Raw genomic sequence first — 13708 nt, forward strand, 5'->3', positions numbered from 1 at the left:
AATATTGAGCTGGTTCGCGAAGGCGGTTGGAGCTTGAAAGCATGAAGTGGTGTATTTATGAGGGTCGCTAGATCTGCTCATTCGCTGCCTTCCAAATTCATAAAATCATAGGCTTAGAAACCGTTGTCTGAAGAGAGAAGAGAAGTGAACCCCGCCGAAGCCGATAACGCCGCGCCATGCATGGAACCTGATGCCAGCCGCCAATGTGCAGTGTTTTCCGTCAAACTGCTGAGATGGCCACCTCCGGACCGGCCGTTCACCAATCCGCGGCCCAACCATTCTCCTCCAGGAACTCGTCGCAGGCCTGTTTGAGGTCGAGGTTCGGCCTGAGCTCGGCGATATACAGCGGTTCTCTAGTAAGCGGATCCTGGGGCTGGCGGCGCAAATGCTCGACGATGGAGGCGCGCTCATAGGATTTGCCGGTTTTCGTCTGCCATCACAGTTAGAAATCACTCTGCCCATTCCCAGGGCAAGCTTCCCAGCAAAGCAAGACTCACAATAACAGGATCGACCATGACGCAGAAGCTGATGTCGTCAATGGCCCAGTCCGGAACCTGCCTCCGTTTCTCCTCCTTCGGCCTCGCCTTCTCAAATACGTCCCGCATCCTCTCGATCTTGCGCTCCCACTCGTCCCGGATTTCCTTCCGGCTCCCCTCGTCCAGATCCGCCGCCTCAGCTTCGCGGAGCGCCTGATCCCGCTCCCGCTCCAACAACTCCACCACCTCCATCTCCAGGTCCGACGTCTCCCGTATCCTCCGCTTCTCCATGTCGTCCCACCGTTCCTTCTTGCACTTGAGCACGTGTGTCGTGACGGTGCCCAGGCCCTTGTCCAGCGTCTTCACGCACAGGCTGTGCGCCCGGAGGCCGTGCTCCAGCGCGTCGTCGTACGCGTGCAGGGCGAGGTGGGCCTGTGAGAGGTAGTAGTGCGCCTTCATGTTGTCGGGTGATAGTTTGAGGCACTCGTTGCAGTCGGCGATGGCATTGTCCCACTGCGACATCCGCAGCCGGGTATTGGCGCGGTTCGTGTAGAGCGTGGGGTTGCTCGGGTCTACGATGAGACTGTTGGGATGCGCGCGGTATATATATCTTTTCATTAGCTCCTTTTGCAACCAGAACTCTCTCTCTCTCTCTCTCTGCCAGCCGCGGGCAGGTTCAGGCAATTTGTGTGTGTGGCCTACGCTTTTGAGTAGATGGCATCGGCCATCGGGTACTCGCCCGCCTGGAAGTGGCGGTTGCCCTCTTCCTTGAGCTGTAATGATTTCGCCATATTTGAATTGGAGAAAGTCACGACATGGTTTGTTTGTCTTGCTCCGTCGACTTCAAGGGGGGAGGCGCGCAGGTACGTGGCCCTGTGCTAGAAGTTCACTTGTTGACGCGTTTGGAGAAGATGGGCCGGCGGACGTTATTTCCACACTGGATCAGTGTAAACGGAAGGTTATTATCTTGCCGCAAACGCTTCCCACTCTTTGTTTGTCCCGGCGATGGCTGAACCTCGCGGTTGCCGGCGTTCGGCGCAGCTTCAGGCGTCACCTCACTTTAAGTCAGCCCGCTGCAGCCTCCCGGCCGCGGGGCCAATGGTTGGGAAGGTGGGGCATTGGTTCAATTCCCGACCACATTCAGCCCGATTTGTCAAGGCCGGGAAGATTCCAGAAGCCGGGCCGCGCGGGATTCAGCTCATCGCTCCGTGCCTTCAGCAAGTCAACCACCTAGTGTAGGGCTCGCAGGGGGGCAGCTTCTGTCACCTCGAGTTTCAGATTACACTGCAGTCTGCAGCTATGTACGGTATCCGTACGGAGCTCCATACTACAAAGTTTACTTCGTGTTGACTTCCATAGATCTTGCATGTCTTGTGACTAGTACCTGTATCGATGGGCTGATAAGCTGCCCGAAACATCAGGTAATGGCATGCTGGCTCAGCCTTCTTTGACTGAGACTCTCCCAAGCATTGCTCTTGCTCCCACATCGACCGATTGCCTTTTGCAGAGACCAGAGTGTACTCCCAAGGCAGCACCAGGCAACATTTGACAGTCCGGATCCTGCTCTCCGTGCTGTATATCAGTCTGTCCTGGATTTTGCCCGCGGAGACGTGCCTCTCCTGGCAGAGGATGCTCCATCTTTAACAAGTTATTTGGGGTCTGATTTTCTGCCCTTTGAAGCTGAGCGTGGCCGTCTAATCAAAAGTAAGTACATACTTTAGAAGGATGGCCAATTGCGTGGCCCATTGCGTGGCTCTTCTACGGACTGTGAGGCAACAGCGTCGGAAATGGTGCGGGGAACGGCAGACTTTCGCTCCGAGGCCGCCAGCTTCATGCAGGCAGCGAACTGCAGAGAGCACATCTCTACCGCACACCACGCCGTCACAGTGTAAACAATCCCCGAGTCTCTCGAGACCTGAGAAAGAGTGGCCGGCCTGGTAACGGAGTCGAATAATTCGATTCGGCCTCCAACCGCCACCCACCATGGCCAGCCAGCCCATTGACACCAAGTCCTTCCATCTCACCGCGGAACCCCAACTCTCGTCGCCTTTCTTCGGAGTGCTCCCCGCTGAAATCCGGAACCTCATCTACGTTGAGTTCTGGCGCCTCTCCTCTTCCCGGCAGCACATAATCCTTGGCCAGTATGATCCTATGACCGTTCTGGAGTGGTCTCATTTACCTTGCATCACGGACCCGTCCGCTGAGGATATCCGGATGGCCCAGTATGCCGCCGAGAACGACTCGGCCTCCCGGACGGTCTGGGGAGCTCGGTTGAAGAGTGAGTGGTGCTTGCACTGGGCCTGTGAAGAGAATCGGAAGGACCACCGTCATACTGCTGCAACGAACCGGGCTGGTAGTATTAGGTCGTCAACGAGGACCGGGTTCTTGGATGTTCTGAGGACGTGTAAAAGGATGTGAGTGACCCCACAATCCTTCGCTAAGCCTGATGGAAGTGTTAATGGAGAAAGCAAGGTATGTCGAGTGCCTGCCATCGCTCTATAGCAACACGACCTTCGTGTTCACCGACACGAACACAGCAGAGGAGTTCCTAGCTCTCTATAGCAAGGACACGGGGCATTACCCACTCCGCTCACTGGAACTCTGCATCCGCGCGGCCAACATCCTCACCGAGATCTACTACCCGACGGGCGGGCCGGGCAGCGACGAAGGACCACCCGCCGTCTTCGCGGGCAGGGCCCGGCCCTTCCTCTCCATGCGGAACAACCCGTGGCAGCGTGTGTGCGACCATCTCGTGAAGCTGCCCGACCTCCAGGCGCTGCGCATCTGGTTCGACTCGAGCGACCTGCGGCCCTGGCACAAGCGGGTCAGCGAAACACGCTTCTTCGGCAAGCTGTTCGATGTCCGTGTGCCGGACAAGCGCCGTTTCGTGCTAGGGCTGCCAGAGCTCCCTGAGAGACGTGGCCCCGATGCCCAGTTGTTGGAAGGGCATTACCTGGAGGGAGATAAACTCGAGGACGCGCCGTTTACCGTGCAGAGGGGTCCCAGGCCGAATAACTGGCTGATCTATTTCCATCAAATCGGAGTCCGCCAGACCATTGGCATGTGAGATCGCTCAGTATATGAAGACGTGCTATCATGAGAGGGCCATCCTGGTAAGGGGACTCGTCTCATTTATGCGCCAACCTTTGTCTCGGTTGGGACGGATCTCATGTTGTATGGCTTTGCCTCCGGCGGGTCCTCTCCTGGACGTGTTTCTTCATGTGGACACGTATCAGCCTCGAGGATGCCGCAGGATATTCGGCGGAGATCATTGGGCAAGCTCAAACAAAGGAGAATAGAAATGCAAGTCCACATCATGTGAACCAAAGTTAGAGCGGCTGCCAGCGGTACCCGATAGAACGTGAACGTGATGGGATGCCAGTGCCAGATAAGTTGGACCTTTCATACAAGGGGTAGTCGGGGGACGAGTATCACACGCCTTTCTTTTTTTTTTTTTTTTTTTTTTCCCACTTACATTGGTCTGTCTTGTCTTCGCTTCACGAAGAGGTGCTGCTGCCGATCTGAAGCCTTCTTTCGACTTGTATGCTGTTGCGCGGAAGGGATGTAGCATGGGGTGGGCTGGAACCTTAGGATCAGTTCCCTCGCTCAAGTGAGCTAAGTAGACAAGTTCGACACATCACGTTCCATTCCAGCCACAACAGACAGAAGTAAATATATCATCCACAAGAACCGGCGAGCCAGAATCGAAACCCCAGACAGGTAGGACAGCCTCAGCATCCAAACATGTACCCCGAAAAACGTCATTCCACCACCTCCGAGGTGTGCCAGAAGGGAATTTAAGCGATGCAACCAGTCGACCACAGCGAGCGGCACAGAATTTTCGGGTAAAAAAGAGTCATCCCATCCATCCCCGAAGATGGAACCTCCACGCCAACGAACCCAATTCCCAACCCATCCATCGAACATCATCCCTCAAGGTCATTGTTCGCCTCTGAACCCCGATACACCAGCCCCTTTCCTAAACGCCATCCCGCCCCACCCCATGGATAACCAAAAATCGACGAGCTTCAATCCCGGCACCTGTTCTGAGTTATGAGGTAACCTCCCTTTTCCCCACCAATCTCCTTCTGCAATCCCTACCGCCCTTCAGTGCAGTGTAGTTCAGTTCAGAAGACCACCTTCTCTCTCATCACACATCCCGCACGGCCGCGGTGTCTCAATCATGACAAGACTAATAAGCCTGCCCAGGCGCAGGACTCGCCGCGCCGTCGCCTCGGAATCCGGACGGACTTGGGCCCCTTCCGTCCCTCCCACCACCGCCACCCGCAGTGGGGAACGACGGAATCACGGGTGGCCCGGTCCGCCCATTCCCCCCCTGCGCAGGTCGTGGCTTCAGCGGGCGCGTGGAGAGGCAGGTTCGGGGGACGACGCCTTGTTCGGAGCGGTCCATGCGGATACACAATGCCTGTTTGCGCAGCATGACGCCGTTAGTTTGTCGTCTTTTTCATACATGATGGCGAAGATTCTGTGGGGGGAGGGAAACGGGGGAGGGGTGAGTCTGAAGAGTGAGGAATATGAAGTGAAAAGAAACGCACCCATCCGTCATCATACTCGTGTAGCAGGCGAACGAGTTGGCCCGCTCGCAACTCCATCTCGTCTTCTAGGGTTGGCTCAAAGTCGAGCTGCACGCGGTGCACAGTCGAATGGGAGGGCCCGCCGGCGGCGGCAATGGCTGCTGCGCTGGGAGTAGGGACCGGGAACTGCCCTGGCGATATAGAATGCATCGAGTACTCTGTGCCTGACGGACTGGGCGGCACGGCATACAGCGGGGATGGTGGTTTCGTCAGGTCGAGCGGTTTGGGGATGTCCTTGCGGACTGAGGTGTTTCGGGTCAGGTGAGACCCGGCGGGGCCGTTGCTTGACTCGAAGCCGAGTCCATGGTCGTCGTCGTCGCCGCCGATGGGGGAGACAGGTTCGGGAATCGAGTCAGTTGTGGTGGCGACACCAACGCCGCGGTGGCTGTACGCGCTCACCGAGCTGATGGGGCTGACCGGCTCGTCGGGGATGCGCTGGTTGTCGTGGAACGGGTTGTTGGGGTGCAGGCTCCCGCTCGTGCCGGGGCGGTAATTGTCACCGCCGTTGGGGGTGGTTATGGCCGAACGCTGCGTGGGGCGCTCCCACGCGCTGGTCCCCGGAGGTCGGTTCAGGGGCGAAAGGGACGTGCTGGAGACCGGGTTGAGCGTCAGGGCGATGCCACGGCTGTCTCTCCGCTCGGCGTGGGATGGGCCGTTGAGGCCGGGAAGCAACTTGCTCATGGGCCGTAGGCTAAGTCTCGGGGCCTTGCTCGGGGGTGGCGGTGGGATGGCGGCGCTGTCGGCGAACGGTCCGTTGATCTTCTCGTCGTCCTCGATCTGCTGTCTACGCCTCTCCATCTTCTTTCTTCGCGCGCTGATGACCAGGTACACTAGCACGAACACAACCAAAACGCCGCCGAGCGCACCGATCACGATGCCGGCCTTGGTCGCTACGCTCATTCCTTCGCCGTCATTGTCGCTTGGATCCGCGGTTACTGTTGGTTTTGACGCAATCGCCGTTGTCGGGGTCACAGTTACGCTGTGGATGGTACTCGTTGAGCTTGTTGTCGAAGTTGGGGCAACCACAATTGTCGACTCGAGGCTCATGGAGATCTCCGTGGGAGCAATGACTTCGGTAGGCAGTACTTCGGTAGGAAGGGTCTCGTCGAGAGCCCGTCGCCCGGGATTCATCCTCGGCAAGCCGCCTTTCACCGGTATCCCGATCTTATGCCTGACTGTATGCCAACGTTCCCCAGCCTCCATGGTTCCTATGTGTCTGGCGCGCTGAAAGCGCGCTGTTCGCTGCTGAAGAGTCCCTCTGCTGTCGTCGAATTGACCGATGTAATCCCAGATGCTCCGGTTTGGCTTTCCAGGTCTACCTGCCAAATAATAATCGTTCCCGCCCAGAAAGCATCTACTTTCCGGTGTGCATCAAGAATGGAAATATGCGCCGTTGCGATCTGTGAGATTGACTGAGAAAGGAGAACAAAGGAACAGCGGGCGCGGATACAGCGGCTCGGCTGGTCTCAAGTGAAAGGAAGGAATAGACAGTTGGTATTTCCCAAATGAAGGCAACGATGAGATCTCAGGTCTCAGCTAATCCACATGACGAAGAAGTGGACGACGACGACACCAGATGGAAGATAGTCGCTGGTGTTGGAGCACCGCAGAGGAGGCGCCAAAGAGGAGTGGGAAGACGCTGTGCTCTGCCGGAGGAGGAGCTGTTGGCGCTAACCATCAGCCAGGGGAGCCCTGTTGTCCGCAGAAAGCAGGGGGCTCGGGCCTCAGAGATCTGCAAGTGGGTTGGTGTGCCGCTCAATCCTTCGCTGACAGGGTGCCGGCAAAGCGTCAAGAGTTGCAGAGTTGCAGGCAATGAACTGCCCGAACGAATGCTGTGCCGCAGTCGTTTCCGAGATATTGCAGCTCCGCTGAATGAGCCCGGCTCCTCATATTCTTGCATTGACCTGGCATAGGAAATACGAAGAGTGCAGCCTTCTAAACCCAGCGGATAACTGGATGGTACGGAGTAGAGGCACTTTGTCATTTGTCCGTCCCGACGGGATGTTTCCTTGTACGTGTTCTGTGTGCGAAGGTGGTACCTCTTCAACGCCGTTCCAGGGACCAGCTCCGTCTGATTGGTTGGCGGGATGATCAGCCAGGAAGCGAAATTGCTGACAGGGGTCCTGCCAAACCTAAGTCCTGCAGGCGTGGGAATGGCGTGAAAGGTCACAAGCTTCAAGGTTCGTTTGCTTTCCTCCCCGCGTCGTGCACAACACGCTAGGCCTGTGGCCGGGGGTCTTGCGAGAGCGATTCCGGAAATCTGCTGTGATCAAAAAGCTCGACGACATTCGAGGGAGAAGTGCGAAGTGCGTCAGGTGCAGATGGTCTTCATGGCTTGGAACTTCTTGTGGCTGAGTCACCCTGCCGTGTGACAGGTGCAGTGCCATGCCGACGTTTACAGTTTCTATTCTCGGAACGACCATTCTCCCCGTTGGTTGGCGAGTGTCTCTCGATGCATACACTGCATACACTGCACGGAGGTACAATACATAAATGCCAAAACGTACAGTCCCTATCTTCGTAAGGGCAAACAAAAGTCGTCCGACTGAGGACTCTGGCTCTGTCAATCTGTCAAAAGGCGGAACTGTTGCGGGCCAATGACTCTTGGATCAGTGATCATCGCAAACGCCTTCCAGGCTTCTTGCGGGGAACAAACGAGGAATTTGGTAGCACCAGGCCAGCCTCTGAAACAATCGCGATATCGGTTCATCCGGCACGTGGAGTAGCACGTTGTGAGCACGCGAACCCCTTACGGATTACTCCACTCTCGGAATGATATGAATACGGGCACTTGACCAGGCGAACGCGTTACGGAATCGCGATCAGGATAAAATGAACAGCATCGGGAACTAAAGCCAACGGAGATAGGACCGTGGTAACTCACTTTGACTCTCCTAACTGCCGACAACGCTGAGGGAATTTGGACGGGACGGCAACAGTTGGAAATAGCGGATTGGATGGCTACGGTGATGGCGACAATCACTTCCCTGGTTGAACAGACAGTCGCTGATCATTTTTGGGAGAACCAAGGCTTCCAATGCATACACGCGAAGATTCATGCGAGAGACAGCTAGATAGTGGTATCCGTAATCCGTAGTGTACACATTGTGTTCAATTCCGCACAATATTCCTGGTGTTAACGTAACCACTGAGGAGCAAAGCAGTCAGACAGGGGTGAAACTGCTCCTTGTCCTCTATGCATCATATTTTTTGCGTCCTCAACTCCGACTAGCCCATTGCGAAGTTGATGTATCCGTACATGATGAGAAGGTAGCGTACAAATGCAGCAAAATCATGCCGAGTTACTCCGTACAATGTAAATCCTAATTGAGACTTGGTGGGATATATCATCGCTCAATGACGTCCTTAGTTGTCTCTGCAGAAGGCCGGGCTGCTTCGGCTGTGAATATCGCTCCTAATGTACCAGCTGTGACCGTTGTCTCTAAGCCAATGCTGATACATGGTGCAGCAACCTGAGAAAAGTGCAGGCTGCCATGAGACTCTCTTGAGTCATCATTCAAGAGACGTGTAAGACTGAAAAGCAGCCATTACTGGGTTGGCCCCCGACCATAACTGCCATGCTGCTGCTGGGTCCAGTACTCCTGTCCCGGCTGCGGTTGCTGCGGTTGCTGGTAGCCGCCGTAGAAAGCTGGGTTGTATGCGCCTGTGGCTGGAGACACCTGCGGAGCGGCGCTGGCCATCGGCCAAGCAGGGACTTGCGGAGGCACAGGCGGCTGCGCATAGCCAGTCGGGTGGGCCGGCTGATGGGGAGCAGGCGGCGGATGGTGAGGAGCCGCAGGAGGGTATTGATACTGTTGGCCTTGGGTCTGGTTCCAGGCCTGGTAGTTGAAGGTGAAATCACCCGCCGGGGGCTGATGATGGGTAGGGGGCATCTGCGGCCGACCTGACGGCGGGTGCGGGTATGGCACTTGAGGGGGTGCAAAGGGGGCGGTAGGGGTAGGCCAATGGCCGGCGGGCACCGGAGGCTTCGCACCAAAGGGGGGAGGGGGCAGGTGCGGATTCTGGGGAGCAGGCGGTGGGAGGCTAGAGAAAGGTGCTTGCGGCGAAGCCGCGCCATCGAGGCCAAACTGCGGATAACTTCCGCTTCCACCTCCCCGCGAGCCGCGTCTCCGGTCGCCGCCACGGTGACCGCCACGGTTGTTGCGTCCCCGGAAATCACCACGCCCGCCGCGATGGGATCCGCGGTGACCGTGACCCCGTCCGCCACGAGGCGGACTGAACCCGGTCTCGGGCCTAGGGGGCAAATTGGGAAGTGATGACGGGCCGCCCTGACCATAGCCAGGAGGTCGGGCCAAGGGTCTATAGGGTCCATCCTCATCATCGTCGTAGTTGAGGCTGGCACCAGGACCTTGCCTGGGGGACATTGTGTGACTGGTCGCAATGCTCTGCTCACGTCCTCCGCGGCCACCTTTTCCGCCGCGCTTCTTCATCTTCTGCTGTCTCTTGTACTCTGCCTCCTTTTCGTCGTCAGAGAACTCCATCTCGTCGGCTGCCACTTCCTCATCGTGCAGATTGCTGGCGTCAGTGCCCTTGACTTCTTTCAAAGGCTGGGTAAAGACATATTGGGCGTGCTCGACGGAGTAATAGACGGGCATCCCGACCGCCAGCCCGAGTTCTTTAATTTCGTCCTCCTCGGCGAACATCAGCGTGTACCTAGGGTCCTTCACGTTGCCCCAGACATCGGACAGCGCGCCGATAACTGTTCTGTCCTCTTTGCAGACCACCGAGCCAACTTCGATGACCTGGACCTCGCCTGGAGTTTGCGACTTGATGACAACAATGTTCTCGAGAATGGTCTCGATAGTTCCCAGAGGCTCGATCTTCATTTCTGGGGTAATGGTGACCTCGGGCTTGGGAAGGACCTCTTCGGGCATCTCGTTCTTCGTACGGAGTACCGAACCGGCGCCCCTGGATTTTCCGGCACCATCGCCATCTCCTTCGCCGTCTCCGTCAGCAGCCATCAGCAGGCGGGCAGTTTCCTCGATGCTGAGAAGAGGATGACCGCCTTCATCTTCCGAATCCTCATCTGAACTGTCAGAGCTAGAAGATTCTGAGGACGACACGTAAGGCGACGAGTCAACCTCCCACTCTGGGTGTTCCCCTTCTTGCTGCGCATCGGTCGCACCCTGTTGCTGTTCGGCGGCGCTGCCTCCACCCTGCTGCTCAGTCGGTCCAGCAGGCTCCTCAATGTGCGACTCAAGGGCGGCTTCCAAGGCACGCGTCAGGTCGTGACTCGCCGTGCCGTCGCTGTCCTTCATGCCGGTGTCGGCACTTTGGGCCTCCTCGCTTCTCGCACCTTGATCTTGCATCTTAATATCTTGGTTTTGTTCCGCGCTCTTGGAGTCTTGGCCTTGCATCGTGATGTCTTGGTTTTCGTTTTGATGAGGTGCTGTGGTAATGATGTGGCCGGTGTCCACCTCCAAACCCTTATCTGCCTGGTCCGTCATTGTTGTTGTGTTTGCTGCCTCCTCTTTTTGTTGCTTCTCTTGTTCTTCTTTTTGCTTCCTCTCCCACTGCGCGTTCCCGTTAGTACCACACCCGATGAGCCCGTGCTCCCCCAATATACTTGCGGCTGCGACGAGGAGGTCGGGGGTGAAGTTCTCTTTTGGCAGTTGCTCATTCGGTTTGGCCTGGCCGAGACCAGGAATTTCAAAAGGCGTGCCCGCCATGTTGTCGACCGGCCGGTGGCTGTCGACACCTTCTTGCAACGGCGGCCAATGACAGTTCGATGAATGGCGACTGCGACAGATAATCACCAACTTGGAGTGCTGTGCGAAGCGCTTTCACACTTCGTGACGAAAGCTCCTTCAGCCTGTGAACCGCAAGACACACGGGGCAAATCTGGACACGAGCCAAATCACAAGGCCCCGAGTCAAAATAGGTCGATGAAAAATCAAAATCTCAGGCAAGACGGCCGACAACCAGGTGGGAGGGTGTTAAATGCTGATCACTTCAGAAATGATGATGCCGATTTCTTCAACTCGAAGAGGAAGGCAAAAAAGTCGGATCTAAAAAAGTTGAGTCTGCAAGCAATCATTCAAGGTTGCAACGCCGCTTGGGCCACCGCGGGAGCGCTATACCGTCTATGTACTAGCGTAGTCAGGAACCCAGATCATCGGGTGCCACTCAACAAACTGCTGCAGCCGTTCCGAGTTTGTTGAGGTCACGTCACTGTGAGAGTCTTCAAGTTGTCATAGAGTACCGGTAACAATTGACCAGATAACATCTAAGCTCCGTTCATACGCGTGACTTCAGTTATCGAGCCTGGCCAGGGACCAGTGCAACCATGGCGCCTAAAACCACACCTAAGGCTGCGCCAGAAAAGGGCAAACCGGAATTCATTCATCCATCGGCCAAGCATGCCCGGAAAAAGTGAGCTCGGCATGTCCAGAAGCGTGGATGGAAGTGCAGGCTGGCTGACCACGTCTTCGCCAGGGCGATCAAGGATGCTTTTGCCATGGAGCCCATCTCGGCATTCTATATCTTCCTCGGCGCCAACCTCATCTCGGCCGTCTTCTCCCCGATCCAGGATTGTGACGAGACCTTCAACTACTGGGAGCCCACGCACTACCTCAGCCATGGATACGGCCTGCAGACGTGGGAGTACTCGCCGGACTACGCCATCCGCAGCTGGCTGTACATCGCTATCCATGCCCTCGGGGCCAACGTTCGCCGCCTACTGCCGCACTCGTCCAAGGTGGCCGAGTTCTACTTCCTTCGGTACCTGCTCGCCTTTGTCTGCGCGCTCAGCCAGACGCTCATGTGGCGTACCGTCTGTCTGGCCGTGAACCCGCGTGTTGGCCTGTTCTTCATCGTGGCGCTGGTCTTCAGCCCGGGCAACTTCCATTCCAGCACAGCCTACCTCCCGTCCAGCTTCGCCATGTACATGGCCATGGTGGGCGCGTCTGCGTTCATGAACTGGCGCGGCGGGCTCAAGACGTCGCAGGGAATGTTCTGGTTCGCTCTGGGGGGTGTCCTCGGCTGGCCGTTTGCCATAGCATTGTGCGCCCCTTTTGTGGCGGAGGAGGTCTTCTTCGCATTGGTGGGTGACAAGGAACGCTTCTTCGAGTCGTTTATTAGGCTAGTTCGCGGCGTGGTAGCAACATTACTCCTCGTTGTAAGCTCACATCCTTTTCTAATGTTCTCCGACGTTCCGTGCTAAGATTATGCCAAGGCCTTCGACACGGCCATCAACACCTTCTTCTACAAGAAAGTCGAGGTCGTCTCCTGGAATATCATCAAGTACAACATCTTCTCTAGCACCGGGGGGCCCAACCTCTACGGCACCGAACCATGGACCTTCTACTTCAGAAACCTGCTCCTGAATTTCAACGTCTGGTTCATCCTCGCGCTCCTCTCGCTCCCGCTCTTCCTCCTCCAAAAGCTCTTCTCCCGGCGCAGCGCAGGCGAGTCCTTCCAGTCCGGCCTGCGCACTCTCGTCTTTCTCTCGCCTTTCTACATGTGGCTCGCCATATTCACCTTGCAGCCGCACAAGGAAGAGCGGTTCATGTACCCGGCCTACCCCTTCCTGGCGCTGAACGCCGCCCTGGGGCTGCACATCCTGCTCTCCCTTTTCGGCAACGCCGACCCTGGCTCCCTCGTCGGCCGCATCCCGGCCAAGGCCAAGCTTGCCGTCGTGGCGCTGGGCCTCCTCGCGTCGGTCGACATCGGCCTCGCCCGCATCTGGGGGCTCTACTCGGGCTACCACGCGCCCCTGTCCATCTACAAGCCCCTCGCCGACGGCACCGTCGGGGGGGCGGGCGACACGGTCTGTTTCGGCAAGGACTGGTACCGCTTCCCCTCGTCCTTCTTCCTGCCGCGCGACATGCACGCCAAGTTCATCCGCTCCGAGTTCCGCGGCCTGCTGCCGGGCGAGTTCTCCGAGGCGCGCACGGGTTTTGGCTTCTGGAGCGGGACCTGGCTGCCGACGACCGGGCTGAACGATCGCAACGAGGAGGATCTGGGCAAGTATGTCGACCTGAAGACGTGTGTTTTCCTGGTCGATACCCAGTTCTCCGAGCGCTCGGCGGTGGGCGACGAGGATCAGGTGGGGGAGTTGCCGCCCAACGAGCCGGACTATGTTGCGGATGTCGAAAGATGGGAGCAGGTCAAGTGTGTGCCCTTCTTGGACGCCGAGAAGACGCATTTTCTGGCGAGGACGCTGTGGTTGCCGGATTGGGGGATCGTGCCGGAGAACTTCCGGCGGCGGTGGGGGCGGCATTGTCTGTTAAAGCAGAGGAGGTGAGAAAAGTGTAGATGGTTTAGTATTTATGAGCATGGCATTGGGAGGTTCTGAGATAGATTTAGTGTCGAGTTTCCTAGTCAGTTGTTAGGCATACTCGGGATGCCGGGTCCTGCGAGCTTATACATGGGAAGGAGCAGGTTTTATGGAGTTGTTAGGACATATCCTTGGTTCTTCACTACTACCTACCTAGACTGTCAGACGTGTTTGTTGCGAATTTGGCTTTTACTGAGTCTTTCACACTCCGCTCGTTTAGACATATTGTAAGCATCCCTGATCCAATATTGAGAAAAAAAGAGTTTGCCAAGGAAATTGTGGCAAGATGAAATGAAGTTCCAATGGAAGTCTAATCAGTTGAGCAAGCTTCTTGAGTC

At 56.8% G+C, this 13708-nt stretch overlaps 5 protein-coding genes across 5 annotated transcripts; 2 read left to right on the forward strand and 3 right to left on the reverse strand.

Moving 5' to 3' along the window:
* Window positions 1–20: 20 nt before the first annotated feature.
* Window positions 21–1695, reverse strand: B0T15DRAFT_530002 (uncharacterized protein). The gene is made up of 3 exons (XM_062869145.1): window positions 1179–1695; window positions 498–1059; window positions 21–430 (listed from the first exon to the last, which is right to left on the reverse strand). Exons 1-3 carry the CDS (start codon window positions 1265–1267, stop codon window positions 257–259), a joined length of 825 nt encoding a protein of 274 aa, XP_062723143.1. The 5' UTR covers window positions 1268–1695; the 3' UTR covers window positions 21–256.
* Window positions 1696–2066: 371 nt separating this feature from the next.
* On the forward strand, window positions 2067–3860 carry B0T15DRAFT_554047 (uncharacterized protein). The gene is made up of 2 exons (XM_062870341.1): window positions 2067–2890; window positions 2949–3860. Exons 1-2 carry the CDS (start codon window positions 2460–2462, stop codon window positions 3541–3543), a joined length of 1026 nt encoding a protein of 341 aa, XP_062723144.1. The 5' UTR covers window positions 2067–2459; the 3' UTR covers window positions 3544–3860.
* A 677-nt stretch (window positions 3861–4537) lies between these two features.
* On the reverse strand, window positions 4538–6435 carry B0T15DRAFT_174894 (uncharacterized protein). The gene is made up of 2 exons (XM_062862243.1): window positions 5033–6435; window positions 4538–4902 (listed from the first exon to the last, which is right to left on the reverse strand). Exons 1-2 carry the CDS (start codon window positions 6272–6274, stop codon window positions 4669–4671), a joined length of 1476 nt encoding a protein of 491 aa, XP_062723145.1. The 5' UTR covers window positions 6275–6435; the 3' UTR covers window positions 4538–4668.
* Window positions 6436–8619: 2184 nt separating this feature from the next.
* Window positions 8620–10761, reverse strand: B0T15DRAFT_394086 (Gar1/Naf1 RNA binding region-domain-containing protein; the record flags this gene model as incomplete). The annotated part of the gene is made up of 2 exons (XM_062864716.1): window positions 8620–10457; window positions 10518–10761. 2 exons carry the CDS (start codon window positions 10759–10761, stop codon window positions 8620–8622), a joined length of 2082 nt encoding a protein of 693 aa, XP_062723146.1.
* Window positions 10762–11253: 492 nt separating this feature from the next.
* Window positions 11254–13666, forward strand: B0T15DRAFT_530008 (mannosyltransferase-like protein). The gene is made up of 3 exons (XM_062869146.1): window positions 11254–11464; window positions 11528–12209; window positions 12267–13666. Exons 1-3 carry the CDS (start codon window positions 11379–11381, stop codon window positions 13335–13337), a joined length of 1839 nt encoding a protein of 612 aa, XP_062723147.1. The 5' UTR covers window positions 11254–11378; the 3' UTR covers window positions 13338–13666.
* The last annotated feature ends 42 nt before the right edge of the window (window positions 13667–13708 follow it).

The sequence above is a fragment of the Chaetomium strumarium genome, assembly GCF_033439665.1.
Source record: "Chaetomium strumarium strain CBS 333.67 chromosome Unknown B0T15scaffold_3, whole genome shotgun sequence".
NCBI classification, from domain to species: Eukaryota; Fungi; Ascomycota; class Sordariomycetes; order Sordariales; family Chaetomiaceae; genus Chaetomium; species Chaetomium strumarium.

Coding starts and splice junctions, on each gene's coding strand:
- B0T15DRAFT_530008 (XM_062869146.1), top strand. CDS start 11,379: ATGGCGCCTAAAACCACACCTAAGGCTGCGCCAGAAAAGGGCAAACCG. Junction 11,465..11,527: donor GCCAAGCATGCCCGGAAAAA/GTGAGCTCGGCA, acceptor CGTCTTCGCCAG/GGCGATCAAGGATGCTTTTG. Junction 12,210..12,266: donor TAGCAACATTACTCCTCGTT/GTAAGCTCACAT, acceptor GATTATGCCAAG/GCCTTCGACACGGCCATCAA.
- B0T15DRAFT_554047 (XM_062870341.1), top strand. CDS start 2,460: ATGGCCAGCCAGCCCATTGACACCAAGTCCTTCCATCTCACCGCGGAA. Junction 2,891..2,948: donor CTGAGGACGTGTAAAAGGAT/GTGAGTGACCCC, acceptor GGAGAAAGCAAG/GTATGTCGAGTGCCTGCCAT.
- B0T15DRAFT_174894 (XM_062862243.1), bottom strand. CDS start 6,274: ATGGAGGCTGGGGAACGTTGGCATACAGTCAGGCATAAGATCGGGATA. Junction 4,903..5,032: donor ACGAGTATGATGACGGATGG/GTGCGTTTCTTT, acceptor CTGCGCAAACAG/GCATTGTGTATCCGCATGGA.
- B0T15DRAFT_530002 (XM_062869145.1), bottom strand. CDS start 1,267: ATGGCGAAATCATTACAGCTCAAGGAAGAGGGCAACCGCCACTTCCAG. Junction 1,060..1,178: donor GATGCCATCTACTCAAAAGC/GTAGGCCACACA, acceptor GCATCCCAACAG/TCTCATCGTAGACCCGAGCA. Junction 431..497: donor TCATGGTCGATCCTGTTATT/GTGAGTCTTGCT, acceptor CTGTGATGGCAG/ACGAAAACCGGCAAATCCTA.